This window comes from Fringilla coelebs (assembly GCF_963513975.1).
Source record: "Fringilla coelebs genome assembly, chromosome: 23".
Taxonomy (NCBI): Eukaryota; Metazoa; Chordata; class Aves; order Passeriformes; family Fringillidae; genus Fringilla; species Fringilla coelebs.
In genome coordinates, this window is record NC_140049.1 from 2100260 (window position 1) to 2112054 (window position 11795).

Consider the following 11795-nt stretch of genomic DNA (forward strand, 5'->3'; position numbering starts at 1 on the left):
CGAGGATCCCCCAAAACCCCTCCAAAAAAGCCGCCGGAGCTCGGCGCTGCCCCGCGCCGGGGTTGGTGCCTCTAGAGGGAGCTGAATAAATCTGAATAAAGCGCGGCTCCGCGCCCGCCTCTATCTATGGTCAGCGGGGTTGGGTTTCTATTTGATTTTTTTTTCCTCTTCTTCTTTTCCCTCCTCCTCCTCGGCCCCGCGCGCTTCCTTTGCCCGCGCCGCGCTCCGGGCAGGAGGCAGGAAGGGAGCGGCCGGAGGGATGGAGCGGATCCCGGCAGGGATGCGGTAGCTCCCGGGATATCCCGACCCGCTGCTCCCCGCCGGGACGCGGTGAGTGGCGTTTCCCCCCGTTTTCCCCTCCCCAGACCCTCCTGGGATGGGTTATCCCCGTTCTCCGGGCCCGGCCGGGATGGGCAGGGATGGACCCCGGGGTGCGGGAGGGGTGACAGGGACAAAGTTTGCGGGCAATGCGAGAAACCCCCGGGCCAGGGCTGGAGGTCCCGTTCAGGGCGGGTCGCTGCCCCAAAGAGGGAATTTAGGTGCCCCAAAAAGGGAATTTTCCCTCGTTTAACCGAATTTTCTCCAGCAGGGTGGGGACAGTAACGGCGGCATCGGTCGCGCAGGGCCCGAAGGGCTCAGGGCAGGGGACATCGGTGGGCAGAGCTGTCCCCGCTGGGGAACGGGTGACACCAGTGCCGCCACGCCCGGGCGGTGACCTGGACTCGGGCACGGCGCCTGTGGCCGCGCTGGCCCCGCCGGGGACCCCCGGGCACGGCTTGGGGGCGACCTTGGCTGGGGGGATGCTGCCCTGGGGCAGGGGCAGGAGCGGCCCCGGCCCCGCTGGCCGGGCGGGGATGGGGTCAGGAATCCCTCGGGATCTCTGGCCCGGAGGGATCGGTGCCAAAGGCTCGTCCCAGGGGTGCTCCATCAATTTCCTGGCATTCATTACACGTGAGGGGGTGATTCCACAGCCCCGTGGCTGGGGTCAGATATAGGGACTGCAGCTGCTTTTAACCCCTTGCAGCCTCCTACAGGACCCTCGTAGTGTGGATGGGACCCTTCAGCTCCCCTGACACCCTCCCTTGAGCCCTGACTCAGATCTTGGAGGGTTTTCATTTCCTGCAGCCCCAGGCTGTCTCTGGGTGTTCGGGTGACATCTCCTCGTTCACACCCTTGTTCCTGTAACAAAGGGGGAACAGGGAAGCTGGGAAGCAGGAGGAGCACGGGCAGCAGCTCTGGAAACTGGAGAGGATGGCCTGGGGCACTCTGAGCCCTGCAGAGACGGGCAGTGAAACTCTTTTGGGAGTCCACATGGGCGTTTGGGGCTGGCAGAGGGTGGGGACAGCAGTGACAGGGCTGCAGTGTCATGTGTGACAGAGGAAACAGCCCTGCCAGGCCCCAGAAGGAAACCGAAAACAAAAGTTCCTGCAGGGCTTCAAAGATGAAATCCAAGTTGAAAATCACGAGGGATCTGCCTCTGGGTTGCTGTGCTGCACAGGCAGGAAGTCCTCGCTCCTCACTCACTCATTCCCGGCAGGAAAAGTCCCTGTCACCCCTGGGCAGCCCTGGGTCCCTGTGGGCACAGCCCTCTGCCCCACAGGCCGAGCTGGAAAAGCTCCAGAGGCCCCTGAGCTCTCTGCTGTGTGCACCCACACCCTGCCCAGCACCCTGTGCCACCTGAGCAGCGGCACTGCGGGGCAGAGAGGGGATCCCCACAGCTCCAAGGAGCTGCTCCCGGCTTGGGAACTGCTCTGAGTCATCCCAGTGCGGGTGGGTGGGCAGAGGGTGAAGCACAGGAGGCTCCTGAGTGGAGGAGGAGATGGACACTGTCCAAGAGACCTGCACATCCCAGGGGATGGACACCATCCAGGGGATCTGCACATCCCAGGGGAGCTGCACCATCCAGGGGATCTGCACATCCCAGGGGAGCTGCACATCCCAGGGGATGGACACCATCCAGGGGATCTGCACATCCCAGGGGATCTGCACCATCCCAAGGGATCTGCAACTCCCCAAGGAATTTGCACCATCCCAGGGGATCTGCACATGCCAGGACAAGGAATTCTGTGATTCTGAGAGCCAGGAGAGGCAGCCCTGCAGCTGATCTGGGCCGGTGGCCAGCAGCTCTCCCCAGGGATTTACCCCTGGTCCCAGCTGATGAGCCCTTCTCAGCTCTGCCTTGGATGGGGATGTTTGAGTTTGGGAAGGAAGGGGGAAATCCTGTCCTCCCATCCTCAGAGTGTAGGAAAAACCAGCATTTCCATCCTGGTCACCAGGCTCAGGCCCCTGTGCAGCTGTGCAGGACCTCGTGGATTTCCAAGCTTTGCACTTCCAGGCCCCATCCCGCAGCAAATGGGCTCTGCTTCCCATCTCCCACTCCTTTTTCCTTCTGAAACAATCTCCAGTGTGCTCCATGAGCTTGAACCACGCTGTGCCCTTCTCCCATACCCATGGGTGGTTGTTTGTCCCCACCCAGCACTCCTTTATTTTTGTCCAGGATGCAATTTAAATTTTGGAGTATCAGGAATTGTGTTCCATCCGTGAGTTCAGGCTTGGTGCAGATCAGGAGAGCCCCCAGCTCAGCCCTGTGGGAGTGTGGGCTGGGAATGGCAGACAGCAGCAAGGAGCTGCCCTGATCCCCTTAATCCTGACAGGAACTTGGTGGCCTCAAGGAGCTCTGATGAGACCTGAACTGCAGGTTTAGGATACCTAAAGATGAGCTTTGTGTTTAGTTCTCATTTAATTTTCTTATTTTCTGAGAGGGGAAATGTAAAGAGCAAGGGGATTTAGAGGAAAGTGGAGTCCTGGAGGAAATCAGGGCTCATCTCATGAAGATGTTGTCATGGCAGCTCAGTGTGGTCACAGCCAGGGAGCCTCAGAGGTGCTGGAATTTTTGTTACACCCTTTTTGAAGTTCTGTGGTCTGGGCTGAGGAGGAGCTGGTGCAGCCCACAGCTCTCTCTGTATAACAGGAAGAAAGTTCTTTAACAAGTGTGAGCTCTCTTTTAGTGATGGAAGTGACATCAGCAATATTTTCCCCAATGAAGGGAAGTCAGGAGTGGAGGCAGCACACTCAGACCTCTCCTCTGGGTACAGAATGAGTGTGCTGCAAGGGAGGAGCCAGCCCTGGCAGAGATAAAAGCTCTGATCCTCGGGCTGTGAGGGACCACAGGGCTCCTGCAGCCACTCACCATCTCCATCCCCCTTCCAGGTGAAGCTGCCATTCCCAAAGCTCTCTGCAATGGCCTCAGGGAATGAGGGGGACCCTCCACGGGAGCAGGGACAACAGGAGAGCCACAGGCGCAGGGTCAGCCCAGGTAAAGGCTTCTGGGGGGCTCAGGGGAGCACCCAGAGCTCCCTTCCTCTTCAAACCTTTGGTTTTCTATTCATTCCCCTGCTGTGTTCCTTTGGCAAGATGGGATTTCCTGTCTCCAGGGCTTTTTGGGTGACAGATCTGCTCTGCAAGGAGCTGGATGGAACTGGCAGTGCTTTTGGGACATGCTGGAGGCTCAGAGCATCCTGGTCTAGTGGGAGGTGTCCCTGGGTGGAAGAGGGTGAGGTTTGAAGTTCTTTTCCACCCAAAATAACCGAGGATGGTGTGCTTGGCATTGGATGGTCAGGGTGGGCAGCGAGGTGGGATTGGAGGCGTGGAGAGAACAAAGTGTGGGAGCTGCCTGGTGCTGTGTATTTCCTTCCCTGAGCATGAGGGAGTGGGAGGTGTTTGGGGTTTGAATCACAGAGGGGAACACAGCTCTCAGTCAGCCTGGGTGGCCTTGGGGGGACATCAGGTCCCGTGTGCCCTGGCAGGGCAGTGGTGACAAGCTGGGAGCAGGGCCACTGTCCCCATGTGAGCCCAGCCCAGCCCTGCCCTGGTTAATGGGTGAAAGTGGGGATGGGGCTGGCAGCAAAAACCCTCAGCTCATCCCAGCAGGTGGAAGGGGGACATGGGCACTCCTGGAGCTGTGGGGCAGGTGAGGAGGGTGAATCAGTGGGGCAGACACAGAGCAGCTCCAAACCTCCCCTTGGCACCACTGGGCACCCACCAGGCAAACCCTGATCCACATCCCTTGGGTGGGAGAGATCCCAAGACAATCCCAGTGGGGATAGCACCTGTGGGAAGGGGGGGATGTGTCCTCCTGTCCTGGTGTTGCTAAAAATAGCTCCAATAGCTCCAGGGATTTTTTATTTTTGGTGCAGAGATTTCCTCTTGTGTCTGGCTGTGTTTGCCCTCCTCTCCCTGAAACTCTGACTCAGTTGGTTTCATTTTCTGGCTCTCCCTGGAACGTCACCGACTCCAGTTCCCAGAAAGTGAAGGAGAGGGGAAATCTGGAGATTTGTTTGCCACCAAACAAACCCTGTCTGAAAACAGAAAACAGCTCCTGGAAAGGGACAGGAGCTGTCCTTTCCCTTCAGCTCTGCTGGTGTGACCTGGGCACGGCAGGTCCAGCCAGGACAGGGAGGTGGGACCCGCTGGCACAGCCTGTGAGGAGGATTTGGTGGGATTTGGGGATGGGGTTGGTGGGGCAGCACTGCCAGCACAGCTGGGCCCTCCCTTCCCAGCCCTGGGCAGGGAGATCTCAGGATGGAATACAGATCCTGGAGAGCTGCGTGGCCAGTCTGGATTTCTGGGATGGTGGGACGGGGTTTGGTGTTCCTGGTCCCTGTGGGGCCATCAGTGGGGCTGGGGGAGCCACTGTCCCTCCCCAGGTGCTTCTGGAGCAGCTGAAACCGAGCTCTGATCCAGGACATCCTGTGGGGACTTTCCCTGGAGCCATGGGGTGTGTGTGATGAGGGATCTGTCACCCTGGGGCTGAAACACTCCCTGCTGCAGGGGGCTGGTCCCAGCCATGTCCCTGAGCAGTGTGGGGACAGGGACACGGGTGTGGGTCTGGAGAGAGTTCTGTGGGGACAGGTGTGAGTCTGGAGAAGGTTCTGTGGGTTTAGGGACAACTGTGTGGATTTGGAGAAGGTTCTGTGGGTTTAGGGACAACTGTGTGGATCTGGAGAAGGTTCTGTGGGGACAGGTGTGGGTCTGGAGAAGGTTCTGTGGGTGTAGGGACACCTGTGTGGGTCTGGAGAGGATTGTATGGTGACAAGGACAAATGTGTGGGTCTGGAGAGGAGTCTGTGGTGACATGTGTGGGTCTGGAGAAGGTTCTGTGGGTGTAGGGACACCTGTGTGGGTGTGGAGAGGGTTTTTGGGACAGGGATACATGTGTTGGTCTGGAGAAGGTTGTATGGAGGCAAGGACAAATGTGTGGCTCTGGAGGAGGTTCTGTGGGTGCAGGGACACCTCTGTGGCTCTGGTGAGGGTTCTGTGGTGACATATGTGGGTCTGGAGAAGGTTCTGTGGGTTTAGGGACACCTCTGTGGCTCTGGAGAGGGTTGTATGGGGAGAGGGACACCTGTGTGGGTCTGGAGGAGGTTCTGTAGTGACGTGTGTGGCTCTGGAGAGGGTTGTGTAGGTGTAGAGATGTGTATGGATCTGGAGAAGGTTCTGTGGTGACATGTGTGAGTCTGGAGAAGGTTCTGTGGGTGTAGGGACACCTGTGTGGCTCTGGAGGTGGTTCTGCGGGCATGGCCCCTTCCAAACCCACTCAGGGATGTGGATGATCGTGTCCCTGAGCACTGTCCCTGCTGGCCCCGCAGAGGACCGTGTGGCAGAGGAGGCAGAGGAGGTGTTCCGCAGCTACGCCTTCTACCGCTACCAGCAGGAGCGCCAGGAGCGCGGCGCGGAGCTGCCGCCCGACCCCGAGATCGAGCAGCTCCAGCAGGACCTGCAGAGGTAAATCCCTGCCCCAGCCCTGCTCCTGGAGCCAGGCAGTGCCCCAGAGCCTGCCCTGACCCCTGCTCGCCCTGCAGCACCGAGAGCCGCGTGGGGCAGCGCCTGGCCATCATCGGGGATGACATCTACCGGCGCTACGACGGCGAGTTCCGCAGCATGCTGGAGCGCCTGCAGCCCACCCGCGACAACGCCTACCAGCACTTCACCAGCATCGCCTCCAGGTGAAGCCCAGGGTCCTGCCGTGGGCTGGGGGCTTTCCCTGGAGGAGGAGGGAAGGGGAGGTGGGGTGTGGTCGGTGCTGCTGGTTAAACCCACGCTCTGAGCTTCACCCTCCAGCCTGGCCGAGCTCCCAGCGAGCTTCCCGGGGTGATTCCTGCGTGTTCTGCCTGTCTGCTCCTCCTCCTGTGCACTGCTCCTACCATCACCCCCTCCCAGGCCTTGCCTGGCTGCCTGGGGTCCCTCAGGGGATGTCCCTTGGACACCCAACCTGTGCCTGTCCCCTGCTCCAGGCTGGGACATCCCAGGGAACAACCCCAGCCGCAGGCTTTGGAGGTGGGCTGGTCACAGAAATCATGGAATCATGGAATGGTTGGAGGGACCTTGAGACCATCTCAGTCCAAGCCCTGGCGTGGGCAGGATGCCACACACGGGATGAGGCGGGCTCAGAGTCCTCACCCTGCCTGGTCCTCATGGACACCTCGGGTAGGGGGGCTGCTCCTCGGGCTGGCAGAGCCTGCAGGTGACACCCAGAGACTGCAGGTGACACTCAGAGACCACAGGTAACACCCAGAGTCTGCAGGTGACACTCAGAGACCGCAGGTGACACTCAGAGACTGCAGGTGACACCCAGAGCCTGCTGCAGGTGACACCCAGAGACCACAGGTGACACCCAGAGCCTGCAGGTGACACCCAGGGACCACAGGTGACACCCAGAGCCTGAAGGTGACACTCAGAGACCACAGGTGACACCCAGAGCCTGCAGGTGACACTCAGAGACCACAGGTGACACCCAGAGCCTGCAGGTAACACCCAGAGCCTCCTTGCAGGTGGCACCCAGAGCCTGCAGGTGACACCCAGAGCGTTCTGCATGTGACACCCAAAGCCTGCAGGTGACACCCAGAGCCCTCAGGTGACACCCAGAGCCTCCTGCAGGTGACAGCCACCCAAAGCACAGTGACAGGTGAGGAGTGAGGGCACAGACCTGGAAAATTTCCTGCCAGGACTTGCCAGGGAAGCCTGGATTGAGGAGGCACGGAGGGTTCTGTCTGCAGGGAAATGTCACCTGGTCAGGCAGGATGGCTCTGGGCTCTGTCACTCCTCCAGACACCTCTGGCCGTGACAGCCCTGTCCCTGTGCCCTCTGCTCGCTGTTTGTGTCTAATTCCTTCTTTTCTCCAGTGTTTAACTCCTTCCTTTCTGTCCTTTTCCTGCTCTCCTCTCCGGGCAGCCGCGCTGGCTGAGGCGGCAACACATGCAGGTAAATTAACCCCTGTCCCTGTCCCTGTCACACTCAGGTAAATTAAATTAAATTAAATTAACCCCTGTCCCTGTCCCTGTCCCTGTCCCTGTCCCTGTCGCACTCAGGTAAATTAACCCTTGTCCCTGTCCCTGTCACACTCAGGTAAATTAAATTAAATTAAATTAACCCCTGTCCCTGTCCCTGTCCCTGTCCCTGTCACACTCAGGTAAATTAAATTAAATTAACCCCTGTCCCTGTCCTGGTCACACTCAGGTAAATTAACCCTTGTCACACTCAGGTAAGTTTGCAAATCCCATTTTTCCCAGGAATGTTTGGATTCCCACGGAAAATTCTGAGCGTGGCCCCATTTCTGAGACACTTCTCTCAACTCCCATGAAAAAATTTTCTATAATATCCAACCTCAGCTTTTCCTGGTACAATTTTGGGGCTGTTTCCTCAGCCTTCACTGCACTGCTGGAGACTGAGCAGTGTAGGCAGTTGTTCCAAGGCTGGCCAACCCTTCTAGAGAAAAAAATTCCCTAATATCCAACCTCAGCTTTTCCTGGTACAATTTTGGGGCCGTTTCCTCAGTCTTGACTGCACTGCTCAAGATCTCCCAACTTGGGCAGCTGTTCCAAGGCTGGGCAACCCTTCCAGTGAAAAGATTTTCCCAAATATCCAAGCTAAATGTTTCCTGGTACTACTTGGGGTTATTTCTTCAATCCTGATCATATTGCTCAAGATCCTCCAGCTTGGCCAACCTTTCCAGAGGAAAAAAATTCCCTAATATCCAACCTCAGGTTTTCCTGGTACAATCTGGGGCCGTTTCCTCAGTCTTGACCACACTGCTGAAGATCCCCTGGTGTAGGCAGCTGTTCCAACCTGGCCAACCCTTCCAGGGGAAAAAAATTCCAATAATATCCAACCTAAGCTTTTCCTGCTACAATTTTGGGGCTGTTTCCTCAGTCTTGACTGCACTGCTCAAGATTCTCCAGCTTGGGCAGCTGTTCCAAGGCTGGCCAACCCTTCTAGAGAAAAAGAATTCCAATAATATCCAACCTAAGCTTTTCGTGGTACAATTTTGGGGCTGTTTCCCCAATGTTGACCCCGCTGCTCGTGCCAGCTCCGAGCTGGGAGCTCAGGGCAGGGATTCAGGGACCACCTGGGGTTGTTTTTTTTTGCAGCCTGTTTGAGAGTGGCATCAACTGGGGCCGGGTGATCGCCCTGCTGGCCTTTGGGTACCGCCTGGCCATGCACGTGTGGCAGCGCGGCGTCAGCGGCTTCCTGCGCCGCATCGCCGGCTTCGTGGCGGAGTTCATGCTGCAGCACCGCATCGCCCGCTGGATCGCCCAGCAGGGAGGATGGGTGAGCTCCTGGGGCAGCTCTGGGGCAGATCGGGGCAGGTTTGGGGCAGATCGGGGCAGATTGGGGCAGATCGGGGCAGATTGGGGCAGGTTTGGGGGCAGGGGGCAGATCGGGGCAGGTTGGGGGCAGGTCTGGGGGCAGGGGGCAGATTGGGGCAGATCAGGGCAGATTGGGGCAGATTGGGGCAGGTTTGGGGGCAGGGGGCAGATCGGGGCATGTTTGAGGCAGGTTTGGGGGCAGGGGCGGGTTTGGGGGCAAGCAGTAAGGTTTGGGGCCAGGGGGCAGGTTTGGGGGCAGGGGGCAGGTTTGGGGCAGGGGGCAGCAGGGTTTGGGGGCAGTTCTGGGGGCAGGGGGCAGCTCAAGGCAGCTTGGGGGCAAGTTTGGGGGCAGGTTTGGGGGCAGGGGCAGGTTTGGGGGCAGGCAGAAGGGTTTGGGGACAGTTCTGGGGGCAGGGGGCAGCTTGGGAGCATGTTTGGGGCAGGTTTGGGGGCAGAGGGTGGGTTTGGGGGCAAGCACAGTAAGGTTTGGGGGCAGGCAGAAGGGTTTGGGGCCAGGGGGCAGGTTTGGGGACAGTTCTGGGGGCAGAGACCAGCTCAGGGCAGGTCTGGGGGCAGGGGGTGGGTTTGGGGGCAGGCAGTAAGGTTTGGGGGCAGGGGGCAGATTTGGGGGTAGTTCTGGGGGCAGGGGCAGCTCAGGGCAGGTTTGGGGCAGGTTTGGGGCCAGGGGCAGGTTTGGGGGCAAGCAGTAAGGTTTGGGGGCAGGGGGCAGCTTGGGAGCAGGTTTGGGGCAGGTTTGGGGCAGTTTTGGGGCCAGGGGGCGGGTTTGGGGGCAAGCAGCAGGGTTTGGGGGCAGGCAGCAGAGTTTGGGGGCATTTCTGGGGTCAGGAGGCAGGTTTGGCAGTAGGCAGCAAGATCTAGGGGCAGGGGCAGCTTTGGGGGCATTTTTGGGGGCAGGCAGCAGGATTTGAGGGCAGGTTTGGGAGCAGGTTTAGGGGCGCTTTTGGGGGCACGGTTTGGAAGCAGGGGGCAGCTTTGGGGGCAGGGGGCAGGGTTTGGGATCAGCTTTGGGGGCAGCTTTGGGGGCAGGGTTTGGGGTTAGGGGGGCCAGGGCAGCTGGGGGGGTCAGGGCTTGGGGTCGGAGGGTCAGGGTTTGGGGCAGGGGGGTTACAGTTTCAGGTTCAGGAGGGCAGGTTTGGGGTCAGGGGGGCAGGGTGGCTGTGGGATCGGGGATTGGGGGTCAGGGCTGAGGTTTGGGGGTCGAGCACACCGCCAGGACTGACCCCCCCGTGTCCCCTCCCTGGCAGGAGGCCGCGGACAACGTGTACGTGACCTACGTGCTGGTGGCGGCCGCGGTGGTGGTGCTGGGACACCTGGTGCTGCGGCGCTTCTTCACCCCCTGAGGGGACACCCGGGGACAGGGGCACCCCAGGGACCTCGGGACAGAGCACAGCCCGCGGCTGGGACCCTCCTGCTGCAGGGCCTGGGGGCTCTGCACCCCCAGGAGAGGACTGGGGAGGGGGGGGCTCTGCTTTGTTGTGTTTGGGGCCTCAAAAAGCTGCTGAGGAGGGGACATCCCTGGGAGGGGACATCCCTGGGAGGGGACATCTCTGGGATAGAGTGTCTCTGGGATGGAGCATCTTTGGGATGGGACATTTCTGGGATGGAGCATTTTTGGGATGGCACATCTTTGGGATGGCACATCTCTGGGATGGGACATTTCTGGGATGGAGCATTTTTGGGATGGCACATCTCTGGGATGGAGCATCTTTGGGATGGCACATCTCTGGGATGGAGCATCTTTGGGATGGCACATCTTTGGGATGGCACATCTCTGGGATGGGACATTTCTGGGATGGAGCATTTTTGGGATGGCACATCTCTGGGATGGGGCATTTTTGGAAGAGGACATCTCTGGGATAGAGTGTCTCTGGGATGGAGCATCTTTGGGATGGGACATTTCTGGGATGGAGCATTTATGTGATGGCACATCCCTGGGAGGGGACATCCCTGGGAGAGGACATCTCTGGGATAGAGTGTCTTTGAGGTGGAGCATTTTTGGGATGGCACATCTCTGGGATGGAGCATTTCTGGGATGGCACATCTCTGGGATGGAGCATTTTTGGGATGGCACATCTCTGGGATGGGGCATTTCTGGGATGGAGCATTTTTGGGATGGCACATCTCTGGGATGGAGCATCTTTGGGATGGCACATCTCTGGGATGGAGCATTTCTGGTCCCACTGGCTGCTCTGGAGGAGCAGAGGGCTGTGACAGTGCCCCGGTGGCGGTGTGTGACAATGCCAGCGTGTGTCCCTGTTGGGTCCTGTGCCCTTGGGGCAGGAGCAGAGCCCCCTCCCCATTGCTGACACCCCTGTGCCCAAGGGTGATCCCAGCCCAGGCTGCTCCAGCTCCTGCTGCTCCTGAGCCAGCACTTGAGCCTTTCCCAGCACCTGAGCCTTTCCCAGCATTGAGCCTTTCCCAGCACCTGAGCCTTTCCCAGCCTCTCCATGGACAATCCCAACCCTTTTCCATGAGAACCCTCCTGGCTGGAGCCCTGCAGCTCCTGGGGAAGCACCAGCAGCTTCCCCAGCACTAAAACCTGCAGGTGCCTGCACTGGCCCTGTCCTCCTCCTGCCCCAGTTGGGCTCCCTGGCTCTTACTGGGAGCCCCTGGAGCTGCAGCCCATCCCTGGAGCAGGGACCCTCTGGGCAGGGATTTGTCCTGGTTCCGTTCCTGACCGTGCTTGAGTGATTCTGGGGTGAGGAGGGGAGCCAGCTCCTCTCTGCCATCCCAAACCCTCCTGATTTCTGCAGCCCAGGGGATTCAAGCTGGGTGTTCCCTGCAGATGATGGATCCCCCTCTCTTCTCCCTTTGCAGCTGCCCAGGTTGAGCAGGACCAGCCTGGATTTTTTAACTCTCCCATTTCTCCTGTCCCTGCCTCTTTTTTACACAGAATAACCAACTCTTTCAGCCTGCTTCCATAGCTGAGCTTGGCATTTTGCTCCTGGCTGCCCCTGCAGGATCCCTTTTCCCTGATGGGAATGCTCTGGGCTGTGCTCAAGAGAAAAGCATTAAAATATTTCCTGTATTATTCCCACTCCTGCTCGGTTGTGCAGGGCTGCACAGCTTGGCCCTGCTCAGGTTTTTGTGCTGCTTTGTCTCCTTGCATGTGCATTTCTCCACACAAAAT

The 11795-nt window shown here is 59.0% G+C and overlaps 1 protein-coding gene across 1 annotated transcript; it reads left to right on the top strand.

The window, feature by feature from the left end:
- The first annotated feature begins 307 nt into the window (after positions 1-307).
- BAK1 (BCL2 antagonist/killer 1) lies at positions 308-10014 on the top strand. The gene is made up of 6 exons (XM_084220723.1): positions 308-330; positions 3211-3316; positions 5648-5783; positions 5861-6004; positions 8426-8606; positions 9910-10014. Exons 2-6 carry the CDS (start codon positions 3241-3243, stop codon positions 10003-10005), a joined length of 633 nt encoding a protein of 210 aa, XP_084076849.1. The 5' UTR covers positions 308-330; positions 3211-3240; the 3' UTR covers positions 10006-10014.
- The last annotated feature ends 1781 nt before the right edge of the window (positions 10015-11795 follow it).